The sequence below is a fragment of the Daphnia magna genome, linkage group LG3 (genome assembly GCF_020631705.1).
Source record: "Daphnia magna isolate NIES linkage group LG3, ASM2063170v1.1, whole genome shotgun sequence".
Taxonomy (NCBI): domain Eukaryota; kingdom Metazoa; phylum Arthropoda; class Branchiopoda; order Diplostraca; family Daphniidae; genus Daphnia; species Daphnia magna.
The window spans coordinates 3,046,937-3,063,939 of NC_059184.1; the positions used below are offsets into that span (position 1 = coordinate 3,046,937).

The 17,003-nt window shown below is 42.1% G+C and overlaps 2 protein-coding genes and 1 non-coding gene across 8 annotated transcripts; 1 reads left to right on the forward strand and 2 right to left on the reverse strand.

Moving 5' to 3' along the window:
- Positions 1–115: 115 nt before the first annotated feature.
- LOC116918956 (myocardin-related transcription factor A) lies at positions 116–10,084 on the forward strand. Of its 5 annotated transcripts, none has more exons than XM_032924774.2 (8): positions 116–1,272; positions 4,201–4,310; positions 4,407–4,563; positions 5,082–5,147; positions 5,250–5,381; positions 5,461–5,628; positions 5,701–5,802; positions 5,874–10,084. In XM_032924774.2, the coding sequence occupies exons 3-8, from the start codon at positions 4,413–4,415 to the stop codon at positions 8,429–8,431; spliced, it is 3,177 nt and encodes a 1,058-aa protein (XP_032780665.2). In that variant the 5' UTR covers positions 116–1,272; positions 4,201–4,310; positions 4,407–4,412; the 3' UTR covers positions 8,432–10,084. The 5 variants fall into 5 exon arrangements, with proteins under 5 accessions (XP_032780665.2, XP_032780666.2, XP_032780667.2 ...); XM_032924775.2 differs by lacking the exon at positions 116–1,272 and adding an exon at positions 1,590–1,608; XM_032924776.2 differs by lacking the exon at positions 116–1,272 and adding an exon at positions 1,631–1,746.
- A 797-nt stretch (positions 10,085–10,881) lies between these two features.
- Trnat-cgu lies at positions 10,882–10,953 on the reverse strand. The gene has a single exon. It is a non-coding gene; the product is annotated as a tRNA-Thr (tRNA).
- A 657-nt stretch (positions 10,954–11,610) lies between these two features.
- On the reverse strand, positions 11,611–16,340 carry LOC116918964. Of its 2 annotated transcripts, XM_045171107.1 has the most exons (10): positions 16,263–16,279; positions 15,988–16,175; positions 14,747–14,929; positions 14,554–14,676; positions 13,641–13,835; positions 13,265–13,451; positions 12,570–12,719; positions 12,281–12,418; positions 12,027–12,156; positions 11,611–11,906 (listed from the first exon to the last, which is right to left on the reverse strand). In XM_045171107.1, the coding sequence occupies exons 3-10, from the start codon at positions 14,903–14,905 to the stop codon at positions 11,798–11,800; spliced, it is 1,191 nt and encodes a 396-aa protein (XP_045027042.1). In that variant the 5' UTR covers positions 14,906–14,929; positions 15,988–16,175; positions 16,263–16,279; the 3' UTR covers positions 11,611–11,797. The 2 variants fall into 2 exon arrangements, with proteins under 2 accessions (XP_045027042.1, XP_032780676.2); XM_032924785.2 differs by having other exon boundaries at positions 15,988–16,340.
- Positions 16,341–17,003: the final 663 nt, after the last annotated feature.

Below are 17,003 nucleotides of genomic sequence, written 5' to 3' on the forward strand. Positions count from 1 at the left end.
ATGCCATCTGCCGACCACAAATGGAGTGATCTCCAAATGCCTCAATTCCCAAGAAACAAGTCAGTCAAGAAGTGGAAATCTGGGATGCAGGGGTTTTCCCAAATTCTTTCTTTCTTTTCTTAGCAATACACGTTTATAATTATAGTGGGCTGGCAGTGCTAATTGAACTAAAATATTGTAACAAATTCTTTCGTACTCGAATTCCTGTAACAAAATAATCTCTACAAATCCCTCTAGGTATCTCTAGTGAAGGAGGCGATAGAAGATCAAGGAAAAATAGACAAGGGCAACTGATCAGGCAGTTATCATGAAACGACCTGTCAAAAAGACGATCAGACGTCAAAAACGTGCGAATGTGAAATCGAAACAGGTTTCTTTTCGTTCCTTAGCAGCATATGGGTTTAATTGTTCGTTCCTTGCGCGTGTCGGATGAATGGGCCATCAGTTATCCGAGACAGCGATAATGCTGGCGTACAACAGCATAAACTGTTCGTCATTTTTGGATGTGGAAATATAAAGATAGCGCAAAGTCCTAGAGGAGAGGGTATTTTAAAGACAGGAACGTGCAGAAGATCGAAACGAGGACAAGCATTAGATTTACAAGAAAACTGAACAAGGATTTGGTTAAACATTTCTATTGAAAATCTTACGGGTTTAATGGGTTCGTAAATAAAACTAAAAAGTAGGTCTTTTTAAGCTCTATCTTATAAGACTAGTAGCACATAAAAAACAGGGACTATAAGGGTATCGCGTCTTATCAAAAAAGTATAAAAGACTAACGTGAAAAAACGTTGGGCGAAAGTGGGTTCAGCTATGATCTTTTTATTTGAGCTTCGGCAACCCAAAAACACTCGAGCACGTCTAGCTTGGTTGTGACAAAGTGGTTTCTATTTGACCCCACGAATATTTCATCGTTCAACACCATGCTCAAGTTGAGAAACTCGAGTGGTGGAATGGCGTTGTAGAAACAGAGCCGTGAGTGAACTTGGTTGCGTTTGCTGAAACTCAGCAACAGAAACCCCGTGAGACCGACGTACGGTTCTGTGCGCTCGAAGACAGTGAAATGTAGTAACGGCAACGTTGCGTACGTCAATCCTCTGTCATGGAGCTGGAGTCGTACAGCTATTGAATTTGTTCGTGAAAATAAAGCTGTTTTAAAGGGAATTTCTACGTTAAATTGGATTTGTTTTGTGTAACTTGGTGATTTTCAACCTCATCTATCGTGGCAGCTTTTCGCCAAACGTCGGCCTCGACCAGGCTGCGAAATATTCAGTAAGTTGTTACCAGCATGTTTTGGTTGAGAAGCTATGGCCCTCTCTCTCCTCTCTCTCTCTCTGTCTCTCTCTTCTCTCATTCTATGTACTGGCTGCTGTTCGTGTGTATGTGTGTTCGTGCGTGCGTATGTTATGAACAAAATCTGAGGTGTCTTGTCGCGAGGGGTGGTGGCCTTCTGTAGAGAAACAAGCCTGATAAATATTTATTCTTTTTGTTTGGAGCTTTCTCCACGCTCCTAGTGAAACTGTTTATAGTTCTTCATTTTGCCAAGTCTATAGATGCTGTGAGGTGGTCTACCAGTACAAGCTGAAGTGGATTTCTTATACGACCAAGGTGCTTTACAACACAGCTTAGTCTAGTTGAACCCTGAATGCTAGACTAAGATACTTTACAACCTGGGCCATTACGCTTTCTATCTAGCATCTGAGTCAGTCAATAATCAGACAAGGAAATTGTGGTCTGAAAACACAGGTGTGTTTTATCATCTGAAACGATCAAGTGATGGTGTCTGGATGTTGTGCAGCTGTGCATCAGTTTCTGTTGTGTGCACGATTATAGAGAAAGAGGGTAAAAAAAAAAAAAGAGCTCACACCCTTCTCCAGCTCTGCAGTTGTGATGAAAAAGTTCATCCCTTCCATTCTGGCAGCTGTTTGTCTTCCAAGCAACACATTCAGTGCGGCTTGTTCTGCCTTCCACTCTAGTCCCGACTCTTTTCGTACAGGCCGTCAACGATCTCACGACGCCTTGCTTCTATTTTTAAACGAAACACGTCCGCTGCCCGGAGCTTAAGGGGGGAGAGAAGTACAGCCTCAGCGTGAAAAAGGAGGAGAAAGAAGCCACAACCGTAGTCGATTTTTTTATTTTTTCGTCCGTCCTTAGCTTGTTAATAGTTACCCAGGCATCACTAGCTAGATTTCTTTTTCTTCTTTATAATTTCGGAGTCATCTCTTTCGACTGGGCTAGCTCCCACTGTCCCCCCTTATGTCCGACCATCATCCACCAGTCGAGAGTTGGCGCCCGCGTGTCGGGCACGGATCAGCGCAGTCCTCCTACGCGCTTCCACCTTCGACTTGCTAATCATGTGGCTACATTGCTGAAACATACAACTGGAAAATCCCTTCTTTTCATCCTCCCCTTGTCCCGTTGGTGTCGATTTCCCACTCAAATGCCTGTGAGCACCTTGACGGACACTGTGGCAACAACTTTCGGCACTCACGCAACCGTGAGTTGCTCCTATTGCCGAGGTGAGAGCCTCTTCTTCAACACAGCGTAAAAAAAACGTCTCGTCCACAGACTTTGTTTTTGTTTCGCCCTTTTCTTCTTTATGGCTAGCCATGTTTTAAATTTAGCCCGTCCCTCAAAGACACATTAGCCTAATTATATTCGCCTTGCTCAACAAGAGGAAGAAGAAAATGCTTCCCTTTTTTATTTTTCAAATTAGGTAGAAGGGGAAATAGATTCTTCTATGTGCGTGTGTCTGGGTGTGTGTGTACATAGACTCTTCTCCCAACGACGCCGGAATGTTTGTTTGGGCATGTCGAATGTATTTTTACCGGCGTGTACGATCTCCAGTCAGATTCGACGAAACCGACCCAAACACACACAAAAGATGAAAAAGAAAAAAGAGTTGGGCAAGAGAGAAGAACGGTGTTTGTGGCAGAGGGTACGGAAGTGCGGCGAACGATGGCGAGAAAAGTCATCCGCATTGTTCCAGACTTTTCAAAGCCGTGGAATTTCCTGTAGATTTTCAGACGCGACAGCATTTTTCCTATGCGAACAGGTTAGTTTAATGGACGTTATAACGTGAGAAAAAAACCAATCGTGAGTTTTGTTTCCGATGCTTCGATTAACTCGTTTATAACTCACGTCGGCCGTTGAGTTCCTTTTTTTTTCCTTACCTCCCAAATGATGGGGAACCGATTTGAAATTGTCTCATCCTTGAAGCGAATCAGCCACCGGATGCTTTTGCACACAATTGACCTATTTGATGCCGCCCTCGTTCACTTTCCATCCCATCCGTCAACATCTTTCTTAAATGTTACCTTGTGTGTTCCCACTACATTCATCGCTCTCTCTTTGCCAGTTCCATTACGTTGGGTGAAGGAAAGAAAAACATAAAATGGTCGGATGTGTGTACGGTAAAGGACGGTTTAAAGCCAAGCAGGGATTGACGTCAAATGACTCAGTATGCAAATATTTTAGTCGTTTGACATCTTAAATTTTTTTCGGTGATTTTTTTAAAATTTAATTTGTTGTTATTGTTAGTCATATTAATAACGCAGACGAATTCTTATCCATTTTTATAAATTTTTTTCCCGGCCGTGGTCATGACGACTTATTTCGGGACACGCCATTGATTCCAATGCCACTTAATAACGCTGACGCGATGACCGTGTTTTTTTTTTTCTCTCTTTTCCTTCTTGTTTCCCCCTATGACTCTGATGTCATCAGCAAAAAAAAACTACAGGTTTTTAAATAAATGGTTTTTGTCGTTTTGGGCGGGGATGCCTGTCGATCCTGTCCGACCGTTTTACCTTTGGATCCGCCCGTTTATATTTATTTGCCCCATTTTTTTTTTCTCCAATGCTTTGGCAATAGGTCGAGGAAATTTCGAACCCCAAAACGTTTTCTCCTTTTTGCAAGGTCACAAGAATAGATCGACGATAAGCACAGAGTCATCACTACGCAGCGGATCGAAAATAGCGAAACCTTTTTTTCTTTTTCTGTGTGGTTGTCTGGTTATTCCGGACACGACCTTGCAATTCCTTCAACGTGTCCGGCAGTAGCATGTTTGATATGTGTTTCGTCACGAACTAAAAAATTACAAAATAAAACACCCTCGGGGGATGACAATTATCTCTGGACTGGCACTAACCACTTTCGTTTTATGTGTTTTTTTTTTTTTTCTTTTTCTTTAAAAACTAGATTGCGGTGGACCTTGCGAGTCGCATTCTTTGGAGGATCAACGTTGGACGGTCCATTTGGATCGGGACCTTCTCCATTTTCTCCACTCCATTTATCCGGATTGGTTTGAGGTGTGTAAATAAGATTTAAAAAGATAAAAAAGGAGCATTGTGCAATAGGTGTTAAATGTTTCGTAATCAAAAACTAAAATGACGTAAAAACCAAAGGACCGGATGAACAACGAAATGTTGTCAGAGCACGAGGGAGGTAGTGGCAAGTCGGAAGACTCCTCCTCATCCGATTCCGACTCGCCGTCGCCACCGTCGTCACCGCCCAGGGTGGACGACTCGCCGCTCCAGAAATGCATGGATCGCAACAAGCAATGTGAGACTCTCGCATTTGTTTACTTCCGTTAAGAAATAGTTTGCTTTTTTTTTTCTTTTACAACTTTCTCTCTTCTTAAATAAATTTTACAATAGCCAAAAAATGTCGCAGCTCATAAATGCTTTAGGGCTACAATTGTTGTGATTATGTCAAGTCAACTTAGCGTTCATTAAAAATCGTAACGACGTTGCGATTTTGTCGAATCACCACAAAACCAAACGACAAAATGACGCCGTTTAGATCGTATTGTTTCATTAAACCGAGATTATGATAGTCTTTATGTTTAAAAAGTGCTGGTGTGGTTGGCACAGGATGGGAAGCCAAAATGTTTCATCCGTTCTCGCTATTTGTTGACGATATGAAGTAACAAGTTTTCGATATAAAGAAAAGAAAAAGAAAATTGTTGGAAAACATTTGGCGCCGTCTCAGTGCTAGCGTCACTTTGATGAGAAATCCTTTGCGATGGCAACATAGTTTTCTGGCCGCATTTCATTCACGCTGTGTTGTTCTCTTTGCAGCCCTGAAGGTGAAGCTGATGATGAGACGGCCCTACATGCAATTAGTGGACCAAGGAATTATGCCGCGTAAGTGATACGGCATTCTTTTCAATCAGTTTCATTTCCGTTAACGACATTTTTTTTTTTGCGTTTTCGTGCATGTGTGTTTGTGGCTTGCGTAATGGACAGCATTAAAAATTCCAGCTTCGTTCCACGAACAACGACAGAAACTACAGCGGGCTAAAATGGGTGACCTGCTTAAGCACAAGATTCAACACAGACCGGACAGGACTGAGCTCATCCGCCAACACATCCTCGAAGGTATATTTTAATTGCAATTGATTACAGCATTGTCTGATCATTAAACAAAAACACCGTTGTGTTTTCTTTTTAACATCAGCTGATACAGGCAAAGTGGATCCATCGTTGGCTGAGCGTCAGCGTATGCTGAAACGGGCCCGATTGGCTGATTCGCTCAACGACCAATTGTCTCATCGGCCTGGGCCGCTGGAATTGATCCAGAAAAACATCCTTCACACAGATGAAAATGTTGAACGAGCTGTCAAAGGTATGGAATGTTTAAAAACTCATTCCATTGTGTTGCGCATTTTTTTTAACGCTTTCCTTTGATCTCACACAGAGGGCCAGATTTCTTTTCGGGCGACTTGTGAAGGTTCAGCTATCCGACCGTCGCATCCCATTCGCTACGTCACGCCCGAAGGCGACGATAGCAGTTCAGAGGGTAAATAGGACAATACCCTTTCGTGTTGCTCAATCCTATTTTAATTTAAAACAAAATTTTTTTTTAAAAAGGTGCATTGTCGCCCAGCCAGGACGGATCGTTGGATGGATGCCTAAGCAATGGAGGTATGACAGGCGTTAGTGGCTCAAGTACGACAGCAGGAGCTTCTTCAAGCCCTGCGACAGTAGCATCAAGCCCTGGATCGCTCAGCTCTGTTGCGTCACCGGCCACATCATTGGTGGTGGCGCCATCTCCACCTCCTCCTCCGCCCATGCCTACTCCGCAACCGCAGAAGAAAGTAGAGCAATCCGCTACTGTCCCTCCACCACCGCCTCCTCCTCTTCCAGTTGTGCCTTCTTCCTCAAGCTCATTGCCCGTAGTAATCAAAACCGCTGTGGACATCTCGAAGAACCGTAACAGGAAGAAGTCGAAACAAAAATGTCCGCCCAAGCCGCGCACCATCAAATTCCACGAATACAAAGGCCCACCAAATGCACAGAAACTGCAGCCGGCCGTCCCGTCCGATGTGGAATCATCTTACGAGCTTCTTTTACAGCAACAGCAGTTGTTCCTTCAGTGGCAGCTGGAATGGCAACACAAGTACCCGCAAATCATCTTGCCGGCCAAAGCGCCCTGTAGTAGTCCGTCGGCTCATAACGCCGCCGCAACAACTGAAGATGCAGCCAACAATTTGACGGCCGCCCTTTTGTCTGCCTCTCTACCGTCGTCGACCTGTTCTACCACAGCGGCTCCTTCACCGGCTCCTAGTACACAGAGCGAATCCATGGCTTCCGTCATGTCCGCCACGCCAAGCAACACGACACGGATCACTGTCCGTCTAGAAGAGATGAAAGTTAGCGATTTAAAAGCTGAATTGAAGAAGCGTAACTTGCCCGTGTCCGGATCAAAACCGCAACTGATTGATCGACTCCGGCCGTTTGTCGGTGAAGACGCAACACTAACAGCTAGCCGATCTTTATCTCGGCGCGGATCGCAAAGCCAATTGCAACAACAGCCACAGCCAGCTGCGCAAATGTTGATGGCCGACGATGTGGGTCCTATGCCATCACCTCCGACCAGCAACGCTTCCCGCCGTGTCTCTTGCAGCAGCTTGGACGGAAGCATTAGTAGTTTCCGGGCGGGCAGTAGCGACATGGTCCTTCCCTCTCTTTCACCGACCAGCTCAGCAGCATCGTATTCAATGTCTCCCAGTCCTTGTTCCGTCCGTCCTCCTTCCGTCATCAACATGGATATGGATATTGAAATGAACGATGCCTCTTCCAACACGCTGGATGCAACAGAAATCAAACTGGAAGCTCCGCCTACACCTCCGCCACTTCCGTCACAGCAACAGCCAGTCGAACAACAAATTGAAGACTTGGTGCGCGGCTTGCAAGAGGAGCAGCGCCTGTTGGTGGAACAACAGCAACTGCTTAGACAACAAGCGGCCGCGTCGGCTCACGAAGAAGCTCAACAAGTTGCCAATGTGGCAACGTCCAACGATCCAAAGTCGCAGCAAAAGTTTCTGTTGCAGCAACACCTACAGCTCAAGATGCAGCAGCAGCAGATTCAAGTGCAATTGGAACAATTGCAACAAATTCAGCAGCAAGGACCTCCAAGTTCTCCGGCGTCATCGGGCAGATCCACATCGAGCCGGATGGCGGCCCGAGCCAACCGGAACGCGGCCAAATTGCAAACGTCCCGTAACAATGCAGCAGCGTCGTCACAATCCTCTGGCGAGGTGCCAGAATTCGCATCGCCTTCACCTTGTGAACCATCGTCCGAGCCATGCCATCCTCGGAGACCTCCTCCGCCCAACTACAGTGAAGCATCCCGCATGCTCCAGCAGCCGAGCAACAATACGTCGGCTGGAAAACCTCGCGTTTCCATCAAATCGCAGTTGGTGGACGACGTGCTGGATATACTAATCCGCAACGGTGAGCTGCCTCCTAGTGCGGCTCACGATCCAATAACACCAACGACTCCTCGTGATCCTCCGCCCATGCCTCCGCCACTCCCATCTCATTTGTTGACCAAACAGCCACAGGCGCTTTCACATCCAGCCGTATCGGCCACAGAGATCAAGTTTCCCTATATAGACATCAACGAGCTTGGCCTCAATCTCGACCTAGATTCACTGGGTGAGGCCATGGAGTTGGGTGTCTACGAAAACCATTCGACAGGGCCGACCGTCACGCCTTCGTCATCATCGGCCGCTGATGGACGCAATGACGAAGTGACGGCCATGGAGATGGATGTCTCCGATTGGCTCGATACGCTATTGCCACCGTTAAACGGTTCTCCATCGCTGCCGCTGTCTTCAAACTCGTCTGTGGCCTCGTCGACGTCGTCGTCCACTTCGGGATTCTCCAGTTTGGGTTCCGATCAGCATCCGTACTTGCTGCAACAGCCGTCGTCGCATCAGAGCTTTTCGCACACGTCAAACCAGTTGAATCAGTTGAATCAACCGATGCAGACGCTGTCGCATCAACAGATATCAGGCGATCCGCTCTTTTCCAGTTTGTCTTCCGATCCCTACACGGATCTCTTTGCACTGGAAGATACTGACATGAAATTGCCGGGATTGGGTAACACCCTTTCATGGGATAGGCTAGACTTTACAGCCTGATAATTATTATTGTTATTTCTATTCTCACCCTCCCTCTCAAAATCAAACCATTCATCTTGTCTACACACACACACGCAATCTTCTCCTGCGCCAGACCAGTAGCTCATTGAAATTCACCGCTACCTTGCCTATAATTGATTGTTACTTTCTTTTCATTTCTGGCCATATAGTACTACAATGATAGATTTGTTTCGGTCTCTCACAAGCGATGGAAGAAAGTGAGAGTTACAGCCTTGAAAACCAGGGTAACGAGACAACAAATGATTTTGGTTGTCCTACCAGTGTGTGGTTTTTGCGGTTTCCCATCATCCTGTCAGGTTAAAAAAAAATAATAAAAATTTAATAAATCTTGGTGTGTGCGTGTGTCGATCGAACACACGATATTATTATTATTTTTAATTTTTCAAACTTACAGAATATGCATTCGAGCCCACCAATTCATAATATTATTTCTTTAGTTTTCCAACATTCCACAATATCCAGATGAATTTTTTTTTCTTTCCCTTTTGCCGTGACTCTTATTTGTTCCCTTTTTAGATGTGAGGATTTCTTTTTCCCTTGTCGCCCTCTTATTATTTTCAAAGTTTGTTATTTTGATAAGATGGGAAGGAATTAACCACCCGGTTGGGTTCCTTTTTTTTTTAAATAATTATTATTCAAAAGATCCTCCACAGCAGACAGAGTGCGGTTAGTTAACTCTTTTGTATTCAGTGGATCAATAACAGAGACAAAATGGAGAAACAAAAAATGGATTGAGTAACACGTAGAAGAAGAACGTCGCCACCCGATTATTTACCAATGGAGAAATAGAGGAAATGATCTCCTCCTTCTCTATATGTATTGACCAGTCTTATAGTGAAGTTGACCAGTGTCCCATCCCTTCTCCTTTAAAAAGCTTGTGTTTGTTTTTCTTCGTTTTTTGTTTTTGTTGTACGAGATATATGTGTTCGCTCGCTCCCGCGTTCTTTAACGTTTATGCCTTGGCTTGGTTGTTTGTGTTATTATTATTATTCAATATCCTCCACCCACATTAGGGCTTCGTGAAATCGATGTTCCTTAAAAAAAAGAAAAATGAAAAAAAAAAAAAAAATACGAGGAAAAACGCTTAGCAATTTGGGAAAGTCTCAGAATGCGTGAATTGTTTAGATTGTCTCTAATGAAGCGTGCTCGTGTCTTGATCAGATGGCCACTAATTTGATGAAAAGAAAATGTAATTCTTTATTGTTTTCCATGTCAAAGCTTCCGATATTGCGATTATAATTGCTACTAAAAGCGATTTATTGCGTGCCTCTCCCCTGCCTCTCTTTCTCTCTATTCGTTTGAACGCGTGTAAAGTTTAAAAATAATGACGATTAGAATGCTGCGTACGTGTTATTAATCGATACAACCTGTCTACATAATAACTGCCTCTCGTCTTTTTCTTCCTCGATTGAATTCTTTTGTTCTTCTTTTCCTCCTATTTTTTTGTTTGTTTGTGTAAAGTTATGCGATTGGTGTTAAAACCAGAAAGAATGTGCTTTATTACCTCCTCGCTCTTCTCTTTCGCTGATACGCTGGTGAATTGTGAAAATTCTTTAATGTAAATATGCAACACTGCAAAAAAAAAAAAAATGGAAAGAAAAGAAAAAAAAGAACGTTCTATTGTCCAAATAATGATGGTCTGTGTTTTCTTATTTATTTATTTTCATGAGAAATAATTATCGTTAGAAATGAGGAAAAATTAAATTATCCTTTTGATGTGTTGGCGTAATTGCAAACATTCGGCATCGCTGAACGGCATGGTTAAATTTGGAGGGAGCCATTCGCGATTTTGTCCAGCTCTGAGCTGCTTCTATTCTCTGTTCAATTACGAATAATGAGAATGGGAAAGGATTGAAAACAATTAAGTGACGTGCCAAGTCTTTTATGGGTTGTGTAGCACAAAGCGTGGAACCATGGATACATAATTAGCCTAATTAACACCGAAAAGTTGCAACAGTGGTGAAACCAGCATGATTGTGCTTCTTGCTTTCCATGCACGTTTTCTTTGTTCTCAACCATGTGTTGATTGTGTTAAAAACAATAAAGGCCAAACGGTGTTTGTTGTGATTAGCCAAAGCGTGTTTGGCACGTGGTTTCATATTCACGTCCTCCCATTATCCAACAATTCAACAGTTATTCGCAATGGGACATTGAGTCGGCCATTGACATGACCTTGTAAATTGTTCTCAAGAGTTGACCTATTTTTACCGAACTTGTTCAACTGTGACTAGTGGTTTGGTGATCCTCTACATGCTATTGTCCAAGGGTAAGTAGCAAAATTCAAACTTTTTCTGTTCGTTGCAATCGTAATTGGTTTAAAATTCATCCGAGCGTGTCGAAACCTTCAAATTTAAATCTTGTGATACGATGAGTAGAAAGAAATAAGAACTTGCGAAAGAAAAATCTAGTTTTTTATCAAAAAGAAGTTATGCCCGCTATGAGGATTGAACTCATGACCGCTAGTTTACGAGACTAGCGCTCTACCACTGAGCTAAACAGGCTCATGTCGATTCATTTTGCCATGTACGTTTTGTTCGGTGTGTCATTTACGTGGACATTTTCTGGCGAACGAAAAGTTACTTTAATATTCGTTTCGATTCCAAAGAAAACTTTGATCATTGATTTTTTTCGAAAGAATTTGTATCCTAAGAATAACGTTTACTTGCCGTTATTTCGTACAGTTCAAAAGATGAAGTATAGCACACTGCATTGAACACAACTTTCATCCGTCAAAGACACGTCACGTATGACTGATGTTTAATCGCTATCAGCTTTGTATAGAATTACATCATGTTGACAAAAACCCGTTCAACAGTTTTTGCTCGTCTTCGTTCCCATCGCATTTTCGTTCCAGATTTGTCCATGTCAGCCGAAACGTCATCATTATAGCAATAGTGATGATGCGACACATCTTCCACAGCGTAATCGCCCTTGTTGCCATGGTTACCACACGTACTCGAAGCCCGTCAGAGGTTTTTGTAATAAAAACCCATTTATCAAGAATTCTTTCAAGCATAAAAAATAACTTGTTGATTGATGAATAACCGTGCAGCTACCCGCAACTATAAATCCCGTCTCGTACGTCAAGTGACAGCACAAGGCTACAGAGTTTCTCTATTATCCTGAATTTGCATATATTTCTTTTTAAAGACTGGTTGTAAAATATTACAAGTAACCGTATATTTTTTGGCATGATTTGGCGTCATACAGTTTAAGTATATTTATAGCGTTGAGGGCGAGAGAGAGACACGTTCGATACAATAAAGAACGGTTAGTAACGGGCGTAGGTAGAGCGTGACTTAGTTTTTTGGATGGAAAAGAACAATAATTAAAAATCCCGAGGTATCAGAAAAAGAACGCCAGTTGATTGTATCGCATAACCTTGGCCAGAAATAGCCAAAAAATACTGGCGACGAAAATGACCGCAGAGCCCGTCCATCCGAGTAGCATCGACCTGTAAAGTTCAGCGTTGAAAAATAATTACGGAATTCGTTTTTTTTTTCCTAGAAAGTTGACGTCATTTTTTTTTTTTTATGCAAAAGGGGAAAAGGGTAAAAAAAGAAAATAATTGTACCAGCTGTTTGAAAAGATGCGAGCCTCGTTGTACTCGGTTGGAGTCACTAACGGATCGTCGACAAAGCCCGTTTCACGTCGAGTGTTACGCTTGCAGTGCATGATGACGAGCGAGAAGACTGCAAAGAGAGCTGAATAACATGAAAAAAAGACGCCAAAGGCGTCTGAATTAAATTCTTTTCCCCACTTCAAACGTTCTTATTCTACGAAAAAGGTTTACGTTAGCCTAAAGAAATCATTTGAAAATCACAATACCTGCTAGAATGTACATGACTCCCGTGATAAGCACGGCGCTGATTTGACGCTTTATAATTCCAAACGCGCCGAGCAGAGCGGCCGATGCGAGAAGGATAACGCAAACCATGGCGCAAGAGATCGATAAATTGTGCATCTCTGTGAGTAAACAGAACGTTTTCGCGTGAATCGTTTGTTTTGTTTTGTTTTTTTTTGCCAAAAAAGTCCTCGGGGTGGTTTACGAACATGCAGTCCAGTAATTAAAGAAAGTTTTTTTTCCCCGCTCTATTTTTTCTTTTTTTTTACTCACTGGATTGAACGTGAAGGTTTAGGTAGTTTGGCGTCACACGAAATGCGTCATTCTCAATGCCCGAGGCTGTTGCAGCTGCTCCCGCGGTGAGGTATTCCGTACAAGCTTCACGGTCCAGTCCCATTTCTTGTAACATTCTCAGTTGGTCGTCTATACGAGAAGAAGAAAAGAAAAAAAAGAGGAAAGGTTGCATTTTTTTAATGTTTTCAACGATTAAAATCTTTTGATGTAAAAGGAAAAAAAAAAAAAACAAACGGGAAAGCCAGTTATTTGATTTTGCATTGATCTGTATGTAAACAACTTTTAAGATGCGCAAAACGGAACGTGAATGGCCAATTCATGCGCGAAGGATGTAACATGATAAAAACTATTCGGAATTTTTGCAATCAAAAAACGGGGTTATTGAAATCAAAAGGAATTTTAAGTTATTCGTTTAATTTAACCGACAGGACATTGTATCAAATGCGTTTTAGATAAACTTTGTGGGTGGTAAGGGAAATAAAAGATGGATAGATACATTCCACTATAGAAAAAATTCCTTATTTAGTTTATAGTTAGATTTAGCTAAATCCCACTATGTGGAGGGATCTGTAATGGCCGTTGCGTGTTTTTTTATCCTCCAGGGGGATAAAGTAACGAGGGATTTTATATGTACCCACATAAATAAATAAAAAGAAAAATAAAGAGAGACCCACTCTGCAGATCGACGCAAAGATGCCAGATGCCGCCGTGCAGCGGGATCAGATAGAACAAAGAATCGGGACGGCGGCGGGAGCGTTTCTGTCGTTCGTGTGTTGTCATCACGTGCCTTCTCTTACGTCTCGAGAGAATACGAGACTTGTTGAACGATTCTTCCGGATGACTAAATCCATTCCATCTTATCTATACATTTTTGGGGGTTTTTAAGAAACATAAAAAGTTATTCGATCAAACACAGAAAAAACGTCGTACAATCAACAACGTTGATGGATCAATTTTTTGGCGCTGCCTCATCGATCTTGCCCATCCTCTTGTTTCCCGTTGTTGGGTGGTGGTCGTGATGAATGAATGATGGAGCGTGTATATATATACCTTAGATACTTCCTCCTGGCGGTCGATAGAGGCGAACTGTACGTAATTTGGGGCACCGAACGGCCTGTCCAATGAGAGACCCTCGCTGGCGTTTCTTTTGCCCAGGTGAAAATTAGACGGAACTCGAACTAATTTGCCATTGGCGGTCGATGGCCAAGATGATGACGTCAATGGATTTAACACGATCCGCGCCACCTATTTACGGCAAATCGAAGATGAAACTTTTATTTATTATTGCAAATTATTACGCCGCGCTTCTCGTTTGCGTGAACGACAGCTGGTGACTGTTCCGGCAAAACTTGACGCATCTGCTATTCACCGTGGTTGTCAATGGTGCAACTCGATTCAATTAAAAGATTAAAAACGAAATATCGGTCGACCCCATTGAAAATCCTACCGCACGTGTGTGTGGCTTAACACACCTAGCACGACGATTAAAATAGAGGAATATATTATTCTTCGTCTTGGGCCATGGAACCACACACTAGTGGCTGGTGGTGTTGGGGGGGGTGCTCGTAATATTGATCCTGTACAAACTCATCAGACATGCAGACGAATAGATGCCCCTGAGGTTACCTAAAGGGAATTTTACTTGACTGCATATTCTTTCATATTTTTGCGACCGTATTGTTAGAATCTACTCCGTTTTTCGTGGTTCAATAAATGTGCAACCGTGCACGGAGGGTTATTTATATTTTTTTTTCACGGATCCTTTACTTTTTTTTTTTTTTTTAAAAAAGGATAATAGGCTATGTGATTATCAAAATTTTTGGAGGTATTTTCTGATGGAACCATTCCCTAAAGGTTAAAGAGAGAGATCCCGCGCCTCAGGCGATAGTGATGAGTCACGACGGCAATGCATTATGGACGTCTACGTATTAAAGAAAAGGAGGGAATAACATAAAAGACTTACTGTTTTGTTAAAGAGCCAAGTAAGTCGATGAGTTCCGTTACTGCGACGAGCGATAGCGTCGATTGAACTGACGTTATAGTCGATTCTCTCCCAATAATCAGTAAAAATGGAAGCTGATAAAGCCTTAAAATAAATGTAAACAGTTTTTTATTAATATTTTTAAATGTTTGTGGTGACAGGAAAGGATAATTACAGCCGTTCCGAGTAGAGTGAATGTGACGGTAATCATCAAACATCCGAATGTTGGGCGACATCGTTCACGACGACGACTCGCCTGTCGATGGCCGTGACGTTTCAAACGAACCGTTTCCAATCCTGACAAAGCAGCCGTTTCACTCGGATCCGACGACATGGTATGTAATCTGACGTTTTTTTTCTAAACAAGTACGAACCAATTCATATTTGAAGTCAACCTTCAAGTAATTTCACAAACAAATCAATTATGTTCGGCTATTATTACATTGACTTCTGTGCCCATGCAATCATTTCTTTTTAAAACAAGGTTTGTGGACGCTCACCACCAACTTGTCTCTCAACGTAGACACACTGTCCAATCGATTTCCTCCTACCCCTCCCCCCACACTGAAGGTGGGAAATGGAGTGTCTGATACACACGCGGGAAAACGCTGCGGATGTAAGATCTGGTAAATTGTAACATTTACTTATAGGGAAATGTAACACTTTAAACATCCTAGTGACGGTCTATTTCCCACAGTAAATACTAAATAACCTTAAGTATTACGAAAGTATGAGATTTTTTGGAAACAAAGACGGGGGTAATCCTTTCTTCAGGACTAACTTTCATTTGTTTTCTTTTCTTTTTATATATACATACAGAGGAAGACTTCATTTATTGCGTTCGTTTGCGCGATCCATAAATCGTTCATTAAGTGCAAATCCCATTCGGCTAATGGTCGTACTTTGGGTGGGCTCCGTGATTTTTCCTATTCTCAGGTCCATTGCGGATTAAGAATTGCGGATGAAATATTTGCAGGAGAACGAAGGCAAACTTTTCCTCTGTGTTCGTGTAAAAAAGGGTCTTTCTTACTGGGCGTAAAGAAAAAAGAAACACTTTGGACGTGTTGAAGATGTGGTACATCCACAACAGCAACTTGATTTACAGTTCTCGATACGTGAGTTAAAAGGCCAATAGCTCGAAGACATTGAAAACTTTTTCTTTTCTTTTTTTTTGGGGGGGAAGGTATGATACAAAATTATTTATCAAGCCACAAGGCGCGGGTGTGTGTGTATCTAAAATATTTACAGGCGACACACTCTTAGCGGGTCCCCTATATCGAAAATATTATCCATGCGCGAACGACGGAAAACCTCACAAAAATAGGACAACTATTTTTTGTTACGACGCTTTCATTTGATAAGAAAATAATTAACATTGACTAGTAATTACATACAGAATAAAAGGGAAAGGTTTACCTATAATTGAATATGTTTTTTTTTCTTCTTGAAAATTGCTAATGGCTTGTTGATAAGTTTGTTGCCAATGGCCTTGGCTGGCCGATGACAATCAATTCCATTCAAAATTTTTTTTTTTTTTTAGTTGACAACAGCTGTTGCACTGGGGCGTTAAAACTTTACTCGCTCCCGGAGCCGCTGAACGGAGACTGAACACACGCACAACCACAGTAAATATAAATATAAGAACAGAGCAGGGGAGCCAAAACGTGCGCAAAAAAAAAAAAAGGAATTACAAATCCTAGTAGCGAAGAGTCGCTCTCTTGCAAGGATCCCGTTTCTCTTTTGTCGACCTTTCCTTTTTTTTCTTGTTCTCACTCACGCAGACTTTGGTTTCTTTTTTGCTTTTCTTCTGTTATATATATCTACGCACAGAGTGAGACAAACGGTGTGCGCCGACTCCGTTTATGTATGCGCGTGCGCATAGATTTCTTTTTCTTTTTGTGTTAAGATTTAAAGAAAAAAGAATTTTATTTTTGAGACAAAAGAATAGACAAACAAAAGAGAAACGGCCTGTTGCCAAAGACTATTGTGCTTCCAAACATTCCTTGTTTTCGCTTCCTCGCTTTTTTTATGTTTAAACAAAATTTTACAATTTTCTGGTGTTCGTGTTGTTTACATATAATTTTTTTATTTTTGTTTTGTTTTGTGTGTGGGTAAAAACGAAACTAATTTTATTTATGTTTTTATATTTTATTTTCAGAGTAAAAAGTCGTATTTATTTTGAAATTCAAATGCATTGTTGCCTACCGCCATCTAACTTTCACGTCGGTAAACAGCTTCAATTTCTTTTTATTGGGTGACACATTTCATCATGTCGGAAGCTTAACGGATTCTCTCCAATCAAGTGGAAACCAAAAACTGCCCATCGGCAAAATGCAGCGCAATGCCAGCCGTTGGTACAACATTTTAAAATGTACAACAACCCGAATTCTTTGTTAGATTTTTTTTTTATGTTCATCCGTACAGTAGGACGG

Bases quoted from the DNA above. Each gene is read 5' to 3' on its own strand.
- LOC116918956 (XM_032924772.2), top strand. From the start codon at position 2,441: ATGCCTGTGAGCACCTTGACGGACACTGTGGCAACAACTTTCGGCACT. The intron at 2,520-4,200 runs GTGAGAGCCTCT...TTTAAAAACTAG, and splicing joins GAGTTGCTCCTATTGCCGAG to ATTGCGGTGGACCTTGCGAG. The intron at 5,148-5,249 runs GTAAGTGATACG...CGTAATGGACAG, and splicing joins GGACCAAGGAATTATGCCGC to CATTAAAAATTCCAGCTTCG.
- LOC116918964 (XM_032924785.2), bottom strand. From the start codon at position 14,905: ATGTCGTCGGATCCGAGTGAAACGGCTGCTTTGTCAGGATTGGAAACG. The intron at 13,836-14,553 runs GTAAGTCTTTTA...TGCCGTAAATAG, and splicing joins CTTGGCTCTTTAACAAAACA to GTGGCGCGGATCGTGTTAAA. The intron at 12,157-12,280 runs GTATTGTGATTT...CATGTTATTCAG, and splicing joins AGTCATGTACATTCTAGCAG to CTCTCTTTGCAGTCTTCTCG.